At 47.7% G+C, this 18,842-nt stretch overlaps 10 protein-coding genes across 10 annotated transcripts; 6 read left to right on the forward strand and 4 right to left on the reverse strand.

The window, feature by feature from the left end:
- The first annotated feature begins 27 nt into the window (after window positions 1-27).
- Window positions 28-2,832, forward strand: V1516DRAFT_673982 (uncharacterized protein). Its single transcript, XM_066922002.1, has 3 exons — window positions 28-291; window positions 347-819; window positions 868-2,832. The coding sequence occupies exons 1-3, from the start codon at window positions 264-266 to the stop codon at window positions 2,620-2,622; spliced, it is 2,256 nt and encodes a 751-aa protein (XP_066778420.1). The 5' UTR covers window positions 28-263; the 3' UTR covers window positions 2,623-2,832.
- V1516DRAFT_673984 (peptidase M18) lies at window positions 2,833-4,559 on the forward strand. The gene has a single exon (XM_066922003.1). It carries the CDS (start codon window positions 2,879-2,881, stop codon window positions 4,490-4,492), a length of 1,614 nt encoding a protein of 537 aa, XP_066778421.1. The 5' UTR covers window positions 2,833-2,878; the 3' UTR covers window positions 4,493-4,559.
- V1516DRAFT_673986 (uncharacterized protein) lies at window positions 4,560-5,185 on the forward strand. The gene is made up of 2 exons (XM_066922004.1): window positions 4,560-4,727; window positions 4,774-5,185. The coding sequence occupies exons 1-2, from the start codon at window positions 4,626-4,628 to the stop codon at window positions 5,107-5,109; spliced, it is 438 nt and encodes a 145-aa protein (XP_066778422.1). The 5' UTR covers window positions 4,560-4,625; the 3' UTR covers window positions 5,110-5,185.
- V1516DRAFT_673987 (malate synthase) lies at window positions 5,151-6,992 on the reverse strand. The gene has a single exon (XM_066922005.1). It carries the CDS (start codon window positions 6,828-6,830, stop codon window positions 5,193-5,195), a length of 1,638 nt encoding a protein of 545 aa, XP_066778423.1. The 5' UTR covers window positions 6,831-6,992; the 3' UTR covers window positions 5,151-5,192.
- A 178-nt stretch (window positions 6,993-7,170) lies between these two features.
- Window positions 7,171-9,181, reverse strand: V1516DRAFT_673988 (pyridine nucleotide-disulfide oxidoreductase-domain-containing protein). Its single transcript, XM_066922006.1, has one exon. It carries the CDS (start codon window positions 9,093-9,095, stop codon window positions 7,308-7,310), a length of 1,788 nt encoding a protein of 595 aa, XP_066778424.1. The 5' UTR covers window positions 9,096-9,181; the 3' UTR covers window positions 7,171-7,307.
- A 1,353-nt stretch (window positions 9,182-10,534) lies between these two features.
- On the reverse strand, window positions 10,535-14,498 carry V1516DRAFT_673994 (uncharacterized protein). Its single transcript, XM_066922007.1, has 2 exons — window positions 14,199-14,498; window positions 10,535-14,151 (listed from the first exon to the last, which is right to left on the reverse strand). Exon 2 carries the CDS (start codon window positions 14,148-14,150, stop codon window positions 10,785-10,787), a length of 3,366 nt encoding a protein of 1,121 aa, XP_066778425.1. The 5' UTR covers window position 14,151; window positions 14,199-14,498; the 3' UTR covers window positions 10,535-10,784.
- A 605-nt stretch (window positions 14,499-15,103) lies between these two features.
- On the forward strand, window positions 15,104-16,136 carry V1516DRAFT_673995 (uncharacterized protein). Its single transcript, XM_066922008.1, has one exon. It carries the CDS (start codon window positions 15,198-15,200, stop codon window positions 16,095-16,097), a length of 900 nt encoding a protein of 299 aa, XP_066778426.1. The 5' UTR covers window positions 15,104-15,197; the 3' UTR covers window positions 16,098-16,136.
- A 194-nt stretch (window positions 16,137-16,330) lies between these two features.
- On the reverse strand, window positions 16,331-16,885 carry V1516DRAFT_614019 (Apc13p protein-domain-containing protein; the record flags this gene model as incomplete). Its single annotated transcript, XM_066919325.1, has 2 exons — window positions 16,331-16,422; window positions 16,486-16,885. Coding segments are annotated over 2 exons (492 nt in total), but the record flags the coding sequence as incomplete, so codon positions are not given.
- Window positions 16,886-17,270: 385 nt separating this feature from the next.
- On the forward strand, window positions 17,271-17,646 carry V1516DRAFT_623150 (40S ribosomal protein uS14; the record flags this gene model as incomplete). Its single annotated transcript, XM_066919617.1, has 2 exons — window positions 17,271-17,332; window positions 17,454-17,646. The coding sequence occupies 2 exons, from the start codon at window positions 17,271-17,273 to the stop codon at window positions 17,644-17,646; spliced, it is 255 nt and encodes an 84-aa protein (XP_066778428.1).
- A 208-nt stretch (window positions 17,647-17,854) lies between these two features.
- Window positions 17,855-18,808, forward strand: V1516DRAFT_674001 (DnaJ domain-containing protein). The gene is made up of 2 exons (XM_066922009.1): window positions 17,855-17,927; window positions 17,976-18,808. Exons 1-2 carry the CDS (start codon window positions 17,868-17,870, stop codon window positions 18,417-18,419), a joined length of 504 nt encoding a protein of 167 aa, XP_066778429.1. The 5' UTR covers window positions 17,855-17,867; the 3' UTR covers window positions 18,420-18,808.
- The last annotated feature ends 34 nt before the right edge of the window (window positions 18,809-18,842 follow it).

The following is an 18,842-nucleotide window of genomic DNA, read 5'->3' on the forward strand; positions in this document are numbered from 1 at the left end:
AAGTAGCTGTTCTCATTGCTAGTGATTAGAAGATTCGGAGGGAATGGGTGACAGTCCTGTTTACTTTTAATATTGTACATACTTAGTCTCTCAGGATCGGAAGATCAGGTCTAGGAGGCTTTGTATTGTACTTGCGTTGTTATCTACATCTACAGACAAGAAGAACAGCACAGTACTATTTCATTTATCAGTTCCTGGCTAATTTTCTCGCACTGCATTAGATTCCTATCAATCAGCTTGCAAAGCAGAAAGTGCCGATTATCATGATGGAAGAGACGCGACAGATGAGACGTAAGCATTCAGTACCGAGCAACACAACGCAACAATAAAACTAACTAATCTGCAGTCAAGGTCTTGTATACATTTGACAATTCGCAGCAAACATGTCTGGCCAGAGGATCGTCCATGTTTCCAATCACAGTGATCAAATGCGCATCTGGGTCTCCAAATGGTTCAAGGCTAGATTCCAATAGCTCACAGCAATCACTAGGTGTTATAGACTTGAAATCATGTCTAGAAGCAGTGGCATCCTCCAGTCCTGAACTGATTGCAAACGATGAGGCAGATTATGCTGTCTATACAGTTGACTTCTCAGAGTCCGACCAGCCACTGGTCGGCCATGGATTGTTTTCTTGGGGATTGAGTAGTCCAAGAAGCCAGACTGCAACTTCTTCGAACGGAGTCACCGTGCTGATGGACTCGACAGCCGATCAATCCCGTGAACAGCAATTAGTCTGTGGACGTGTTTGTGCGAACTTGATAAATCTCTTTGGAGGTGGAGCACGTGAAACTCTAGAAGTCAAGCTCCGTCTTACTCCGGTAGGTTGGTTGACTTCTACTTCACTAATATTGTATTAACATGAGAAGGTACCCGGAGCGACTCAGCGCCGATATCTACGATCTATGCAATTATTTGCGCGACTATCGAAAATGCTTCCCGGATCTTTTGATCCAAGTCAGTGGTCTTCGTTTATATCCGCTAATCCACGTGTTGTTGAGCTGTTAACTGCTCCTGCGTATCTCAATCCAAGCGCCACAACAAAAGAATACGACGCATTCTTCGGATTACCTCTTGAAGAAATTGTCTCAAAGACAGGCCCTTGCAATGACATTAAACGATCACGTTCCAAACCAAAGGTATCAATCATTAAAGCTGAGTTGGAACCTATACTAATTAATCAGAGACGACCTGCTTTGGACAATATCTCGTCATCGGATTTGAATCAAGTTCCCTATTCGTCTCCTGTGCCAGCGAAACGGACGCGGTCGGCGCCTGCCGTGCGACCGCGCAAACCACGAGCTCACTCGTTCTCACAATCTGTGATGGGCGATCTCGCAATTGATCAAGTCCATACTAAAATTATGCTGAAGGACAAAGATATTCAAATGAATGGGACAATGTCTCCGAGTGACATTGTGGACTCTGTAATAAGTTCATCATGTTCGCCACAGTATGAAGAGATTGGACATCATCAATTAGCCTCTTCACCACCCGGTCGGAAACGACAAGAGAGTATATTGTCAAGTGATACAGATATTCCAAAATCTTGGCGAATGAATGGCGATGATATTGGAGGATTTTCAGACCTTCCTTTGGCAGAAAGAAGGTCGCCAATATGTCGGTCATTTGATGATTTGATGATGTCCTCGAACATTAACTTAGATGATCCGGATTCGTTGTTTAATGAGGAGCCGATGACGGACGAGTTTATGCAAGAATTCTATAATTTCACTGAAACCGATTCTGTCCAACCTGAGCAGATAGATGGGTCCAGAACTGTAATTACGAAAGTTGATGGACAGATATTTGAAATAGAGGACCAATTTGGCTCAATGCCTCAGACCGAGCCGATTGAACCTGAGTCAAATCAGCTAGAGGCAATAGAGTTAGCTACCCTTGAGATGGATTCAACGAAAGCTGATTTAGAGCAAAAATTGAAATTAGAAAAGCCTAATAATGGCCAGGTAATGATCCGGGATCATGAACCTGACGAACCTGAACCTGAAGAAGTTGGAGCTGAAGAAGTTGGAGCTAAAGAAGTTGGAGCTGAAGAAGCTTCATCTTCACCAGCTATAGATAGTACAGATGAGCTATTCGAGATCCCTATAAAGCCAACACGGCGGTCATCATCGGCAGTGACATCGCCGATGGTTACACAAGACACCGGAAAACGATCATTACCACCAGTAATTCGACGACCATTACCGGAAGAAGGTGGGCTGTCGAAGCGCAATTCACCGGAAAAAGAAGTGTCTGAAATTACTAAGCTTTCGCCTTCGTTGGCAAGAAGTTTATCTTCTGATTCAGTTCAATCGAACAGCTCTACAGGAGGCAAGACAAAACTGGCGAAAAGTAAGGAACGAATCCAAGAATCGCTGAAGCAAAGTCTGGCAAGTGGACAAATCCCTATGTATTGCGAGAATTGCGGAGACATCACGCCAAATTCATGGAGGAAAATCAAGCCAAGCAATATACGCCAAAGTTTAAGAGTATGCAATCCGTGCGGATTGTACTACCAATCCAAAAAATGCATGCGACCAGAATATTTATGGAGGAGTACTATAGCATCTTCGGATGCAATTGATATAGATGATGTATCGCAGCAGAAATTAGAGCATTAACTAAAAGAGCAGCGTGAATAGCTTTTTATTATAATGAACTGCTCATATCCCATTATTATTACAATTTATAAAATGTAGTTACTTTCATGTTTACATGTTGCTTAAATTGGGTAATTGGAACACCACCATCCCCACATGATTACGCCGGATTTGTCTTATCAATATCGCGATGTTAGGGTGATATGTATTTCTATTAGCATAGATGTTGATTTATATATAGTTTGTTTAGATTACATATATAAGAAAGTACAATACAATGCGTGTTCCTTCTATTTTTGATGCACAAGTTCAAAGAACTCCGGAGCTTCATCTGGACTCATCTGGAGACATGAGACCAGTTCCGCCTGCGACTGAAACTGTGTTTTTCAATAGTGAAGTTGACAATACTCTTCCTAGTACCTCTGAGGTTCCGACAGGATACACATATCCGCGAAGCGAGCGTGTCGCTCGTAATCCCGATGCAGATGCCAAAGAAGTTGATCCTTATACTACGAGTTTCATCGAATTCATGTACGACAACCCTACGACGTACCATGCTTGCGAAGAGTTTGCAGATATGTTAACCCGGGCCGGATTTATCTACTTGAGCGAACGAGTAAGCTGGGATAACAAGGTTGAAAAGGGTGGGAAGTATTTCACAACCAGAAATGGGTCTAGTTTAGTTGCGTTCGTTATTGGTAAAAACTACGTTGGTGGGAACGGCGCTGGCATGGTAGCCTGCCATATTGATGCCTTATGTGCGAAGGTCAAGCCGATTTCGAAGAAACCTGCAGTCGAGGGATATACGCAAATTGGTGCTGCACCCTATGCTGGAGCGATGTCGATGACCTGGTGGGATCGTGATTTAGGTATTGCAGGCAGAGTTGTTGTGAAAGACCCAGCAACAGGAATCATCAAGACGAAGCTGTTCAAGCTTGGCCACCCTATTGCGCGGATTCCCACGCTAGCTCCTCATTTTGGTACTGCATCTCAGCCTCCTTTTAACGCGGAGACAAACACGACTCCGATTATTGGCCTTGAGCCTGCGGATCCATCTGAGAATGAGTTACGCCCGGAGGAAGTCAACGCGCCTCTCGCTGGGCGACACAACATCCGGCTTCTGCGATTAATTGCGAAGGAGCTAGCTGTGCCTGTATCCGCCATGTTAAACTGCGACCTCGAGTTGTTTGACACGCAGAAGGGCACGGTGGGCGGATTAGATAAGGAGTTTATGTTTTGCCCGCGGATTGATGACAAGATATGTGCATATGCTGCAGTGAACGGGCTTTTGAACTCTTGCGATGAGTATGCGGTCACTGGTCGCAGTATCAATGTGATTGCGTTGTTTGACGATGAGGAAATCGGATCTCTGCTACGTCAGGGAGCCCGTGGTGGGCTTCTAGAATCATCTCTTGCACGAGTCGTGGGCCCGCTTGGAGGAGAAGCTACAATGGCGCAGACGTATGCGAACTCGTTTTTGATTTCTGCGGACGTGATTCACGCATATAACCCGAATTTTGGATATGCCTATCTCCCATACCACACGCCTCGACCTAACGTTGGTGTAACAGTGTCCTGTGATCCGAATGGGCATATGACTACCGATGCCGAGAGCACGGCGTTCATGGAGGAAGTTGCGCGTCGGTCAAATAACACATTACAGTATTTTCAAATCCGCAACGACTCACGCTCTGGAGGTACGGTTGGCCCCATGTTGTCGTCGTCGATGGGCTGTCGCAGTATCGACATGGGCATTCCACAGTTGGCTATGCACTCGATTCGAGCAGCAGCTGGATCTCGTGATGTATTACTGGGAGTACGCCTTTTTCAGGCCTTTTACGAAGAGTGGGAGGACGTTGATTACTATGTCAAATCGGGGGAGAAGATGTGATATACCCTAGCCTTATAATAGATTTGTGTGTAGTTTGTCCGTATGTCGTTGTTAAAAATTATGATGTAAACAATATATGTGAATTATTATTCTATATTATATATCATAAAAGTGATTAAAATAAGGCAACAATATGGCAGGCATAGCTCGAATAGTGATCGTTGGAGGTGGTATATTCGGTGTCGGTTACGGTCTGTATAGGACGACTGTCCCCACTGAAGCACAGCTTTTAGAGGTGAGTAGTATTTCTATTTGATTCATGCAAGGATTCTAACCAGCAGAAATTTTCACCGGAGATTAAACAGCGGCAGCAACAAGAATCACAACTTCGCGAAATAAAACCGCAAGATAGTGCGAAAGCCAGCGAAGGATTCGGGAAATCAGAGGAAGAACAGCTTTACGATATCATCCAGTCTAACGCAAACTCATCACGGCCGATATGGATGTTAAATGACACGCCCGGATTGGCACCTTCAACGCTGAAGGAGAACGATCGTGTGAAATGGAGCCAAGAAGCTAAGCGGAGAGCACGAGAAAATGCTAGACTGAGAATGGTTCAGGAACAGGAACGATTGGACAACATTGAATCTACAAGCAAGAAGAGCTGGTGGCATTAACATCAACCTCCTCATGAACTTTGTTTTATCACAAATGTATATTTTTACCAAATACGAATCTCCTATTCACTATGCTAATGAAACTACAACTTGGGAGCAGACCCGCTCTCCTTGACAATTTCGTCGTACAATAGCGACGTCAGAAAGTCGGCATAATCCTCACCGGTAATCTGCGTAGCAAAATATTTTTCCGCCAATTTAAACTTGTTACCCGTAGCAGCAGCCTTGTCGAGCTTATCGGTTTCCTCGCCCAGAATCTTGAGTGCATAGTCCTTGGTAACTTTGATTCCTTCGGCAGTAGAAATCTCATGCTTAACCCACTGCCAAAGCTGCGACCGCGAAACTTCTGCCGTGGCAGCATCTTCCATCAAGTAATTGATAGGAACACAGCCCACACCACGCAGCCAAGCCTCCATATATCCCAAACCAATGTCAAGATTCTTCCGGATACCGTCCTCGGTCACAACACCGGGAACAGAAGGATTCAGCAAATCCGACGCAGTCACGTCGATTGTCTCAGTTCGCTTGAAAATCTGGTTTGGTGTGGGCATCACCTTGTTGAAAACCTCCGATGCGATTGGTGCAAGGGCAGGATGCGCAACCCAAGTACCATCATGACCAGCAGTGGCCTCACGCAACTTGTCCTTATACACGCCTTCCATAGCAATCTTGTTGGCGACAGGATCCGTCTTAATCGGAATCTGCGCAGCCATGCCACCCATGGCGTGGACACCACGAGCATGGCAAGTCTTAATCAACAGCTTAACATATGCCTGCATAAACGGCGACGTCATCGTCACCGCCGATCGATCAGGAAGAACAAAGGCTGGATTATTACGGAATTTCTTGATGAACGAGAAAATGTAATCCCATCGACCGCAGTTGAGACCGGACGAGTGCTGGCGAAGTTCATAGATGATCTCGTCCATCTCGAACGCGGCCATGATGGTCTCAATCAGCACAGTTCCTCGAATCGTCCCTCGAGGAATCGCAAGAATATCTTGTGATAAGTTGAAAATGTCATTCCACAGACGTGCCTCAAGATGAGACTCCATCTTAGGCAGATAGAAATAAGGACCAAAACCGCGCTTCACGAGTTCATGTGCATTGTGGAAAAAGTATAGCGCAAAGTCGAAAATGGCACCAGACACAGGTTCACCATCAACAAGGAAATGCTTCTCTAACAGATGCCATCCACGCGGGCGGACAATCAAAGTCGGCAGTACTCGGTCAGTTCGAAGTTTGTACTCCTTTCCACCAGGTTGGACAAAGTCGATCTGGCGACGGATTGCATCATAGAGGTTGACCTGGCCAGCGAGCATATTGTCCCAGGTCGGGGCGGAAGCATCCTCAAAATCGGCCATGTATGTCCAAACGTCCGAATTAAGAGCATTCACAACCATCTTACGATCAGTCGGGCCTGTGATCTCGACACGACGGTCAACGAGACCTGGTGCAGGAGGGGCACCCTGCCAGACAGGGTCCTCACGGATCGCCTTGGTTTCGGGCAGAAACCCAGGTAAAACTCCTGCATCAAGCGCAGCCTGGCGGACTTCACGCTTTCGCAATAAGGCACGACGAGTCGGCTCGAAAGATCGGTGCAACAACACAACAAATGCAATCGCTTCCGGAGTGAGAATCTTTTTCTGACTCTCGTCGACAGCACCGAGGATCTTTGCCTCTCCGGCGACCGAAGCAGGGTCATACACAATTGGCGGCATTTTGGTGTTTGATAGACTCGGAAATTGTTATTATGTTATATACTGCGTACGATAACTTCAAATATAATATCAATTATTATAGTATGTTGTTATAATACTGAAATCCCTTCAGAACTATACAAACTTCTCCATACTATCGCTGATAGCCGTATTTAAATCCTCCCCCAAATCACCTGCCCGGAACTCGATCGGCGCCCACTCGTCACTCTCAAGGTCTTCGTGTCTCCCCCGCAGTCAATATAGTATCACGTGACTGCGGGGTTGACCGGGCGTAAGGACGATAACTACTCTCACGTGTAGTTAACCTCGGTGTGACGGAGGCTTGAGCTAAAGCTATTACGTAACAATATAATTTGTGAATCTCAATTATGTAATTGAAATCATGATTTAACTTAGACAGAGAGAATAATAGGCATAATCATAAAATATTTACGTATTATTTCAAAACTAAACGATAGTCTATAAATCCATATCAAATCACTCGCGCGAAACATCCCGGCCAAACATCTTCACCTTAATCCAGTCAAATACAACCAACATCTTATTTCTCGTCGAGAACACCATCGACACGTAGGCCGACCGCCAAAACAAAAACGTTAGCTCTCCAGACGAAGCAACCTTGCGGCCATCGGCAAATGCAAAATCAGCAATGGCCTTGTCGGATCCGATATATGCGAGCGCTCCCTGGTGGGTGTACTGGAACGGACCAATAGTCTTTGTCCGGCGCAACGACTTCTCCTTGTTCTCAATCTCCACAGTGATAGCCTTCTTGTCATCAAGCGACGACGTAGCGGCTACAAGATCCTCCAGCTCGAGAACCTTCTCCTCAAGCGCATTTGTCTTTGCAAGCGAGTTGAGCAGACGTGCAAGATACGCACCCTGCTGGGTAGCCACCTGGGCAGTAGGCGCGTAGCTAGTAGCAGCACAGTCACCGACTGCCCAAATACCCTCGGTGCCGTTGACAACCATGTAATCATTAACTTCAAGACCACGACGCGACTTGGCCTGCTCGGGAATCTTGCTCATCAAGTCCCGGACAACAGGACGTGGCGCATTACCCGTAGCCCACACAAGAAGACCGTAAGGGAGCTCAATCATAGATTTCGTGCCATCTGCGTTGGTGGCCTCGGCAAAGATAGCTTTGTCAGTGACCTTCTTAACCATAGTCTTCGATTTGATGTCAATCTTCTGATCCTGGAAAGAACGTTCAGTGTATGAAATCAGTTCCTTGGAAAACATGGGCAAAACATTGGGAAGCGCTTCGATCAACGAAACCTTGAAGTCAGAGCCAATCTCAGGGACCCACTTGCGTAAATCTTCCTCGAAAAAGTCCTGAAGCTCTCCGGCAAACTCAATTCCGGTGGGACCTCCACCTACAACAACAAAGTGCAACAAACGCTTGCGCTCCTCGGGGGACTGATCCTTGAACGTAGCAGTCTCGATACAGTCCATGATGCGGGTACGAATCTTCTGAGCGTCTTGGATTTCCTTCAAGAAACAAGCATTTTCCTGGACTCCGGGAATACCAAACGTAGTGTTTTGGGCGCCTACGCCAATGACGAGGTAGTCAAACGGAAGACTGGTTTCATAAGTCTCGCCCTTGATCTCCGAGTTGTCACGAAGAAGAAGAGTGCGATTAACAGGATCGATGGACGTGCACTCAGCCTCGTAGAAAGTAACCGAGGCTTTTTTGTGACGGAGGATATGTCTGAGGGGCTCCATGATGGAACGGTTTTCGATCGTACCAGTGGTGCATGACGGCAAAAGCGGGGTGAAAAGGAAGAAGTTACGAGGCGAAACGACGATGACGTTATAGTTCTCAGTGTCGAGTTTTTTCAAGAGCGAGACGGCACCCCAGCCGGAGCCAAGGACGACAAGGGTCTTCTTGGATGGGTCCGGAGGCATCTGGTCATATGGGTGACGGCTGTCGTAGAGCGCGTAGCCGACGTAGGCGACGCCGAGGATGGCAGAGCCATAGGTGAGACGCCATAGATAGAGTCCGAACAGCTTGAACTTGCTACTGCTGGGGGCCGACTGCTTCGGCGACGGGGAGGGACCCGATTCGGTGGCATAAGCACGACGGAATGACGATATTATGCTGCTGTCAGCGGTGTGGTGGGTGATGAACTTGGACGAGGAGGGGGAGACGGCGGCAATGCGAACCGCAGAGACGGCTGCAGAGAGCTGAGGGCGTGACAGTGGAGCATGGCGAGCGATCTGGCGGGCCGCGAGACGCGCAGAGCCTGCCAGGATCGACGACGACATTTGCGACGAGGGAGAGTCGGACGAGCGAACAGAAAGGGGGGAACGGAGGGCGACAGACAGAGACAGCCGACTACGACAGAAGGAAGAGCGAGGTGGAGTGCGCAGAGGAGGAAAGGACGGTCGGGCGAACTTATAAGAAAGCGCATACAAACGCGTCCGGTTGGGAAGTGAGAGAGCCCGCGAGTGTGCGGGTGCGCACTGTGCGGTGTGTGTGAACCGTGGAAGAAGCAGAGGCGGCGGCGGCGGCGGCAGCGGCGAAGAGGCCAGCGACAAAAGGCCGACCGACGGTGGGGGTTTCCCTATACTGACGGACGAGGGTGGAGCGGAGAAGGAGGGGCGAAGAGGGGCCGCAGAGCTCGCCCAGCTACAGGGTGCAAGAAGCGGCGGGCGACGAGCGTAGACGAAAATATGGCCGAATTTTGTAGCGAGAAAAGTATTTCCGAGTAAACAGACTCAATTGGTTTAGTTCGGTCGAATTTACGATTGAAAAGCTGGAGTTTAGTGAAGCAGAAGAAGGATGTCTACACAAACGGATCCCCCAAATTTTCGCTTTGTTCTTCGGTTCAGACTCTGCCTCTGCCACTTTGCAGGCCGGCTACTACTATTAGTGCCAATGTGGCAGGCAGCAGGGAGCAGCAGCAGCAGCAGCGGCGACTGGACTGGCAAATGAGCCCATCCGCATTAAGAACTCAAATCTCCATTCCTCCCAGCAAAGAAACCCAGCCCGGCATGGCAGCAGAGAAGCCGCATCCGCCGGGTCTCCAGCGCGCGTGCGCGCCCGTCCGTGTCTGTCTAGCTGAACATGGTCGGTTTTATGGCAGAAGACGACGGAGACAGCAAGTGAATGGAACCGCATTCGTCGTGGGCTGCGCGCTCAATGCTGGTTTCGCACAGAAATGAAATCCGGGCAGCGGGCTTCGCGCGCTGCCCACGTCGAATGCGTCTGTTGGCTGTCGAAGGGCACAAAAAAAGGACCTACGGACCGATCTTGCCGTGATTGCAATCACTGTTGTTTTTATTTGCCTATATGTCTGTCTTAATCTCTATCTGTTTGTTTCTCCTGCCTATTAACCTGGCTCACTGCTCTTAGTCCGGCCGGAGCGAACGTCTTTCCTCCTACGCACCGCACACACCGCACACACCGCACATACGGAGTCAATTCCTGTTTCGGAAATACGCCCCTGATGTCCATCCGCTGCTATTATGTAATCGCCGACCCCGCTCTAACGCTGTAACTCCAGCGTTTTCTGTGCTTCGCCGCCCCTCAGATCCTCAGATCCTCGATGGTCTCGTTTCTGAGTTCCTTAGTTCTCCAGTTCCTTAGATCCTACGGTCTTTACGACCGGTACTGACATGTCTGTCTGATGGTCCCTTGACCCCTCTAGACCTCTGGATCTCTGGCCCACACAAACTTTCGCCCTTCCACCCCTCCCTCCCCCCTCCACCGTCAACTCACCTGGCTCCCCTGCCCCTCTTTCGGATATCTAATTTCCTCGGTGGATGATTACGTAATTGTTAAGACCGCAGTGACGATCTGTATTGCTAGACCACAACAGAAGAAGAAAATACATAGACACATAGAAGGATTGATACTTTGATACATCGTTACATCGTTACGTCGATTCGTCGATACTCTGACCCTGATTCTGACACTTTGACTCTTGACACTCAACCCACCCAATATTATTATTATACATTCAGATCCCGTAGTCGGTTCAACGCCTTGCTGTACTTCTGCTGCGCTGCCTTGCGATACCATTTCAGCGCTTCGTGCAGATTGGCGGTTGTGCCTATGCCGTTCTCTGAAAAGTAGCCGACCGCATATTCAGCCTTTGCCAGTCCCTTCTCGCTCGCCCGACGCGCCCATAGATAGCTCTCGGTCTCGCTCTTGCCCAGCACTCCAGGCGCTCCTGTCAGATACCATCCACTGAGTCCCAGTTCGGCTTCGGCTTCCCCGCGACGGGCTGCTCTCGAGTACCATCCAATGCTCTTGCGCGCGTCCACGCCGCTCCCCAGAGTTCCGTACTCATGCGCTGCTCCCACGCGGTATTGCGACCACACATGGCCCAACTCGGCCGCCTTCGTGTATAACGCAAGCGCCCGCGGTTCGTCCTTGTTCACTACGCCAGCAAGTCCATTCTCATAGAGCCCGGCCAGAGCTGCAATCGCCTCAACCCCCTCGCTGTCTGGCTTCGACTTCTCCACAACTTCTGTCGCCCGCTCAAGCCAGGTCACGCTTTCCTTCCCGCTCGCAGCCTGGCCCAGCTCCCCCTTCAGAAAAGCCCGTCCAAGACGATACATCGACCCCGCATCGCCCTGCTGCGCACCCGCCCGGTAGTACGCCCACGCCTTGGCCGGATCCCGCTTGTTCTTCTTCGTTCCTATTCCCTTCTCGTGACATTCGCCCGCTCGTCGCGACGCCGGGCCATACCCCAGTTTCGACGACTTCTTGTAATGCTCGTACTCCTTCTCCCGACTCGCCTCGAGCCCGGCCCGGCCCTTGCCGTAGCATTCACCCAGTAAAAACACGGCTGGCGGATACGGCTTTGACGCGCTGCTCAACTTCTTGAGCGTCTTGATTCCGTGGCTCGCCCATTTGTCCATGTTCTTGCGTGTGTTTTTCTCGCTCGCACGCCCGCCCTCGCTCGCAACATTCACGCTCTGCGACGCTTCGATCAGCGCCTTAGCGTAAGCATACTGCGTTTCCGGGTCTTTCTTGCCGGCCGACGTCGCTGCACGCTGGCCAGCGCTTTCTAGAATCGTCGTGGAAATCGTGGGGCCGTCGATGTTAATCTCCGGTGGTAAAACTGCTTCTGCGGCGGCCATGGCGCTTTCTGGCGAATACTGCCGGATCGGCGTCGGCGCTCCATTGCTTGTGCCATTTGTAGCGGCCGTGGACGTTTTCTTGAGCGCGGCTGGCGACGCGTCCTGGCCTTGTACAATCGCATTAGAGCCGGACATAGCTGCTGAAGCTGCTGCGGCCGCGGCGCCTGCTGTTGCTGCTGTTGCTGCTGTTGATGCTGTCGGTGCTGTTGGTGCTTTGCTGACCGCATTAATCTGGGGTTCCGTTCGGTTTGCTTCTTTGGCAACAGGAACTCGAGACTGACTCGTAGAGGGAGGAACTCCTTGCCGAGTGGGTGGTCCACCATATTGCGGATTCTGTTGGTATTGGGCCCCCGGAGGTTTACCCATAGGTCCAGCAGCACTGGCATTGGGACCTACACTGGCGTTGGGATACTGCTGGGTCGGAAATTGCTGAGGTGGTGGAGGATAGCCCTGTTGCGGATAACCCTGTTGAGAATAACTCTGCTGAGGATAGCCCTGCTGAGGATGGCCCTGTTGAGGATTGCCTTGTTGGGGATATGCCTGCTGAGGATTGCCTTGCTGAGAATATGTTTGCTGCTGATATCGGGGCGGATAATTTGCTTGATATCCCTTCCCCTCTGGCAGCCCCGGTCCTGCCGCTCCAGGTCCTCCTACGACTGGTCTTCGATTCGGATGAACCCCTGTAGTTCCAGAGCTATCTAAAGGAGACTCTGTTCGCGGTTCGGAATACTCGGATCCGCTTCCTGACTCATCCTGAACCACTCCAGCAGAAATAGCAGGAACTGGAGGAAGCGAGTGGAGTTCCGGCTTGGTTCCGACAGGTCCTGTACTGGGAGTCCGTACACTTTCACTATCACTCATATACATTCCCACCACATCTTGTACGTCGTCGTCATTGACAACCAAAGATGATGTCGATTCTGGAGCTGGCATGTTCTCAGAGGTATGTGAATCGGCATAATCCTGGGATGATGGGATCTGATTCGTAGAAGCTGGTATCGTAGCTTGCGAAGTCTCGATTTGTTCGACGGCCTCACGAGAAACAGCAGCATCATCCGCATTCTCTTCTTGTTTAGCTGGTATGAAATCTTGATACTCGGGGCGATCTTCAGCATAACTTGCCTGGCGATACTCCGCCCCCGGACCATAATCCGGTCGTCGATTCGTAGATACACCAATTATCGGTCCAGAAACCGAGCGCGGAATTCCGGCAGGGCCACCATTACCTCGGTAAGGTCCACCTCGGCCGCGACCCGCAGCCATATGACGAGGAGGAACAGGCATAGACGCGTAACCCGGACGAACTTGTTCTTGGTAGTAGTATTCATCGTCAGCAGCGCCTTCATCATAATATTGCTGCTGTTGAGGGTGATGCTGCATTTGACGAGCGCGACCACCACGACCCATACTCATAGCACTTGAACGGCCATTTGAAGACTGCGCAGAAGGCATTGCGAGTCGACGCATACCGTTGTTCATATCATCGTAATCATCATAGCCCTGTCGTTGCGAATGTCCAGGAGGGGGACCTCGATATCCACCACGTCTTGGATATCCCCCGGGACCGCCTCGTCCAGCAGATCCGTTCTGTTGCTGCGGGTACTGCTGTTGTTGTTTTACCATGTGAGCGAGCTGCTGGCCGCCGCCCCGCGGGAATCGAGAGTCGTACGCACCGAGATCATCGCTGATCATGGAAGAATAGTCGTCGGCAGGAACTGTATCACCCCGATTTCCGGCATAGTCGTCATCGTCATCTACATTCGCGTAGTCGCCTTTATTCATGTGCGCAGTAGGAATGAGACTGTCGTCGGGGAAATGGCTATTGCTGGACGCAGCGCCCCTAGGACCTGAGTAGTATCCTCTTGGTGGGGCTCCATAGCCTCGTGAAGGACCCTGTTGTCGAGGATATCTGGGAGCTGGCGGGGTAGAAAAATCGTCAATTTGAGCCTGGGATGCAGGCGGTGGTCGAGTTCTCGGTTGTCCAGAGCCAGGCTGGCCAGGATTAGGTCGACCGTAGCCGTCCCGAGATGGAGGTCCGTATCCATGCGGTCTTCCAATACCAGGGCCTCCGCCACGACGAGGCAGATTATGGCCGGAAGGATTTCCAGTTGATGTTGTGTAAATCGGTCTGTTGCTGGAGCCAGGATAAGGACTTTGTCCATCCGAGCCTCCGTAGAGAAACGAGTTGTCGTCAGCAGGAAATTGTTGTTGCGGACGCGGATACGCCATGCTAGAAATTTTAGAAATACTTCAAACCCGGTAATAACATACACGTACATTGTAGATTAAATTGCGACCAAGTATCAAAAAAGGAGAAAAGAGGAAATATGAAACAGAAAACGGAAAACGAAAAAGAAAAGAATCGAAAAAGGTCGAGATGAGTATTGTTGATCGTTCAGGGTCCTATTGAGTCAACATGCGAAACGCCGAGGATGGTATTGAATTGATTTATCGTTTGTTATTTAAGACTGTTGAGGATTAAATATAAAGTTATCGGTAGCAATATATATAATTCGCTATGTATTTTCCTTTTTAATTATTGTATGTAATTGTACCAATATTTGGTGGGAAAAATAGTCGCTGCAATCGATGAAGTTCAAGAAACTTGTTTTTGTTTGCGGCGGTGCGGCAATAAACGAGAAGCTGCAGGAATAAATAAAAACTACGGTCAATTATCAAGTGATATTATAAGATAGTAATTTTAAAATATTTGTATTTGTTATGTTTGCTACAATATATTTTCGCAATATTATTCTGTATTCGACATCAATCTTAAAACTAGCTAATGGCTGTATTACGCAATACATACGACCCCATATAAATAAGACGTACCGTTAGACCAAAAACACTAACGCAGCTAACTATTCAGTGGTGCGCATTCAGCTTCATTTCTTTCTCATCTGTCTGATCATACTGCTCTCTTGTTCAGACGAGAGTAGCTCAGTCTTCCTAGAATTCTAATAATAGTATGCCATATTTCGCTCCAAACATCTTCTGTATTATTAATTTTGGATTATTGTGATGGTATTAATAAACATTATGTATTTACTGTTCTATTGCGGAGCATAATGACGTAAATCCGCTCGGATATACCACATCTACGCAACATACTGGTCTCATGCAGGGGTGCGCCTGGGGTAAATCAATTGCCGATGTTCTGTTTGTTTGATATCGTATAGAGAAATGAATCAGTACAAACACAACTACCTATGCAGAAGTCCTCATAGATATTCAATACAGCACCTACAACGCACGTCTATACATTATTAAAGCAAAATGACCGAATTCGTCATATTTGGATACAACATTCCCTACACTCTGTCGCCAACTATTCATAATGCTGGTTTTCCAGCGGTCGGATTGAACTACCGATATTCTATCCGAGATGTCGCTGAACTGGACGTCGAAGAAACCACTCAATTTCTTGCTGACAAGTCATTCGGTGGTGCATCTGTCACGCTTCCACACAAACTTGCCATCATCCCATTTCTTGACTCCTTGTCCGCTGCTGCTAGACTCATTGGCGCAGTGAATACAATTGTCGTAAAACCTGATCCTTCACGGAAGAAATCGCATCTTCTTCTAGGAGACAACACGGACTATACCGGAATCAAAGACTGCGCGGCGGAATATCTTGTTCAAAAATACAATGATCCTACGTTGGCTAATTCTTCAGCACTTGTTATAGGTGCTGGAGGTTCTGCTCGAGCTGCCATATACGCAATGAGTGCGCTCAAAGCCAAAGTGGTCTTTCTCTATAATAGAACTCGGTCGACAGCGGAGAAACTAGAAGCGGATTTTGCTGCGGTCGTACCAATCATAGTCATTGACTCGCTCGACCCCAAATCTTGGAATATTCCAGAGACTTTTTTGGATTCGCTGCCGGTCAAAGTCATTGTCGGCAACGTCCCCGGAGATGCCTTGTCAGATACACAAGTTCCTGATGGGCTGTTCACTAAAGACTCACCCGGTGTCTTAGTCGAAATGGCATATAAGCCCCCAGAGACTGCACTTATTCGAAGGGCGTCTTCTGCGAATTGGAATATCGTTAGAGGTACAGATGTGTTACTGGCACAGGGCTATCAGCAGTTTCGATTATGGACAGGCATCGAACCCCCGAAACAGATTATGATTGATGCGTTAAATGCAGAAGTAGAGAGAAGAAAGCAATTATGAAATAGAAAAATGTATGAATACAATACATTAACAACGCCATATCCCCTAACTCCAAACTCGTTACAAATCAATCCATTCACAAAAAAAAATCATCTAGTGGCCGGACTCGCGTGATGGACACTTTCGTCATCCTCAGACCGACCCATCTGAGCCGGCATTCTCCTATGAGCTCCTGTCCTCGGTATGGCCGCAACTCCTCTATTATTGCTTCCGCTCGAGTTCCCATTGCCCGATCCACTCCCACTTCCGCTTAAATCTTCTCGTCGATCTCGGTAATACTCGGCTACAGACCCTATTCTTGCCATTGGTAGATCCGCAAGCAACTCTGCAGGGGCAACAACTGGATCAAACGAATCAGCATCCCCTGAGAATAGACTCCCTCCGCCACGCTTATTGATTCCTACGCCACCACCAGTCTCTGCGGCCATTAATCCTGGAAGATCAAGATCTTTCCAGGCCGAAGCATTCAGGAACGATAATGGCAGCGACCCTGGCGACGACGAAGCTATTGCAGCAGCCGCGGATGCAGCAGATGCCGAAGATATTGATCCTCCATGAAGAGCTGCTGTGTAGGCGGCAGGTCGATACCTCTGCAATTGAGAAAGTAGAATTCCAAATGCTGCATGTTGATCTGGAACGACGTCGTCCTCATCTTCTGGGTTAATCGGTTCATATTCAGGCGCAATCGCGATATTGTCGTCCGGTAAGCGCTTCGAAACCCAGTCTTCAAAAAAAAGCGCAGAATAAGGATGGTCCATATGAATATGGGATCTACTCGAGTCCCGGGGCATTTCGATCGTTAAATGTGCTGCTGCAGTGGTCCAGAAGATATCATTATGAACAGAGCAGTCCAATGGAAGCGGCAATAAGTAAACAAACCGATTGCTCCCAGAACACAAACACCTCTGATTGCATGTAGGGTTTTCAGAATGGCTAGGGCTGTGACTGCCTATAACACGTGACTAGACAGTGTTAGTATCGATGGGAGTTTGAAGGGGATAGAGAGCACATTGAAGCAGATGAATATTGAGAATTTAAACATTTATTAAAATTCAATCGATTAAGCACATTTCTGTAAGTTTGACTGGCATTTAGCGATTTCAGTGGATTTCTGTCTTGAGCGTTGTTAACTTTGGTTTTTGTCAGACTCATTTCAATTGTTTGATCGGAAATATGGCTCACGAGGCAGTTTGGTTTTCTCATCCGCGAACTTATGGCAAGGGCTCTCGTCAATGGTAATTATTAGTGAATTAGATGGATGCTTTTGTTGAATTAGATCTTAATTGTTTGAGACCTGATGATTCGATCGTCGAAATTAGATTCAACTTTTCGCGAAGACGAAACTAACATTCATAGCCGTGTCTGCGCCCACAGCGCCGGTATCATCCGTAAGTACGGCTTAAACATTTGCCGTCAGTGCTTCCGTGAATATTCGAAGGATATTGGATTTGTCAAGGTATTCATTTTTGAATGGAGGTCTAGTGAACTAGAGATTAACACGAATAGAACCGATAAATCATCGTGGATCGTACATAAGATGAGAGTATGACTAGAGGACGAACAATGTTGAATAAAAGTTATTTATCATAATGCAATCTATTATTTCATTAATATCATTTATATTAGACTATCCAGATATCGGCACTTGGTTGTTGGGTAAATGCTATTCTAACATTGCTATCCTGAACTAAGTGGGTGTTTATAAATTAGATGTAGAAGTAGCTCTCACCCAAATTTATTTCAAGTACGCATTCTATTAAAGATACAGATATGGCTTCTGTGAAAGAACGTGAGGAGATTTCCAAGAAATATGATTTCTATGCTCTTCTTGTGCGTAAATATTCAGTAAATATAAATGGTTTATTAACAAATGAATAGGGAATCGATGAGAACGCCACGGAAGGCGAGATCCGCAAGGCGTACCGAAGAGCAGCATTGAAATACCATCCAGACAAAAACAAAGCGGCAGATGCAGTTGAGTTGTTTCATGCGCTGTCGATTGCGAACGAAATTCTATTAAATTTAGAGTTGCGTGCGGAATATGACGGAAAGAGAAGCGCTAAAAGACGAGAGAAAGAGCGGATGGAAGCTTTCGATCGGCGACGCAGAGCTGGAAAAGAAGACTTAGAAAGGCGAGAAGCGGGATTAGACAGTGCTGGAATAGCTGCTAGTGGAAATTTAGGATCAGAACAAGCAAAATCTTCTCGCCCTTTGAAGTGGACTCGAGAACAGGAAGCAGAGCTACAAGCAAAGATCAGACGATTGCAGCAACAGAGCGCTATGCTAAGAGCTCAACGCGATTCAAGATTGAGAGCAGGATGATTTAAGTTTCAGTAATGAACTTACGATTTCCTGCTGAAGATTTGATATCATAAATATTGATAAGATGCGGATATTACTGTCTCGATGATATGCTTTTGGATGATCTTGCCAGATACTATACAAGTCGAATCGGGTGGTGCTTGATTATTCATACATAAAGATATTCGTTGTTAAAGCACCATATCAGCAGCCGTATACACAACATGAGAATGTAAGATAATGACAGCATTCTATATTACATCATTTATACACCATTATGTGGACTCAGTATTTCAAATCAGGCTTGAACATTATATGTTCCTAGTAAACACGAGGACTTGTGATCAATATTACAGAAATTATATAATATCATGATATAATAAAGTATAATATAATGATATCTCTTCCATATTCCTTATCTTCATACTACTCTCCTTGATAGAT

Source organism: Lipomyces oligophaga, assembly GCF_038497815.1.
Source record: "Lipomyces oligophaga strain CBS 7107 unplaced genomic scaffold V1516scaffold_3, whole genome shotgun sequence".
Classification (NCBI taxonomy): Eukaryota; Fungi; Ascomycota; class Lipomycetes; order Lipomycetales; family Lipomycetaceae; genus Lipomyces; species [Lipomyces] oligophaga.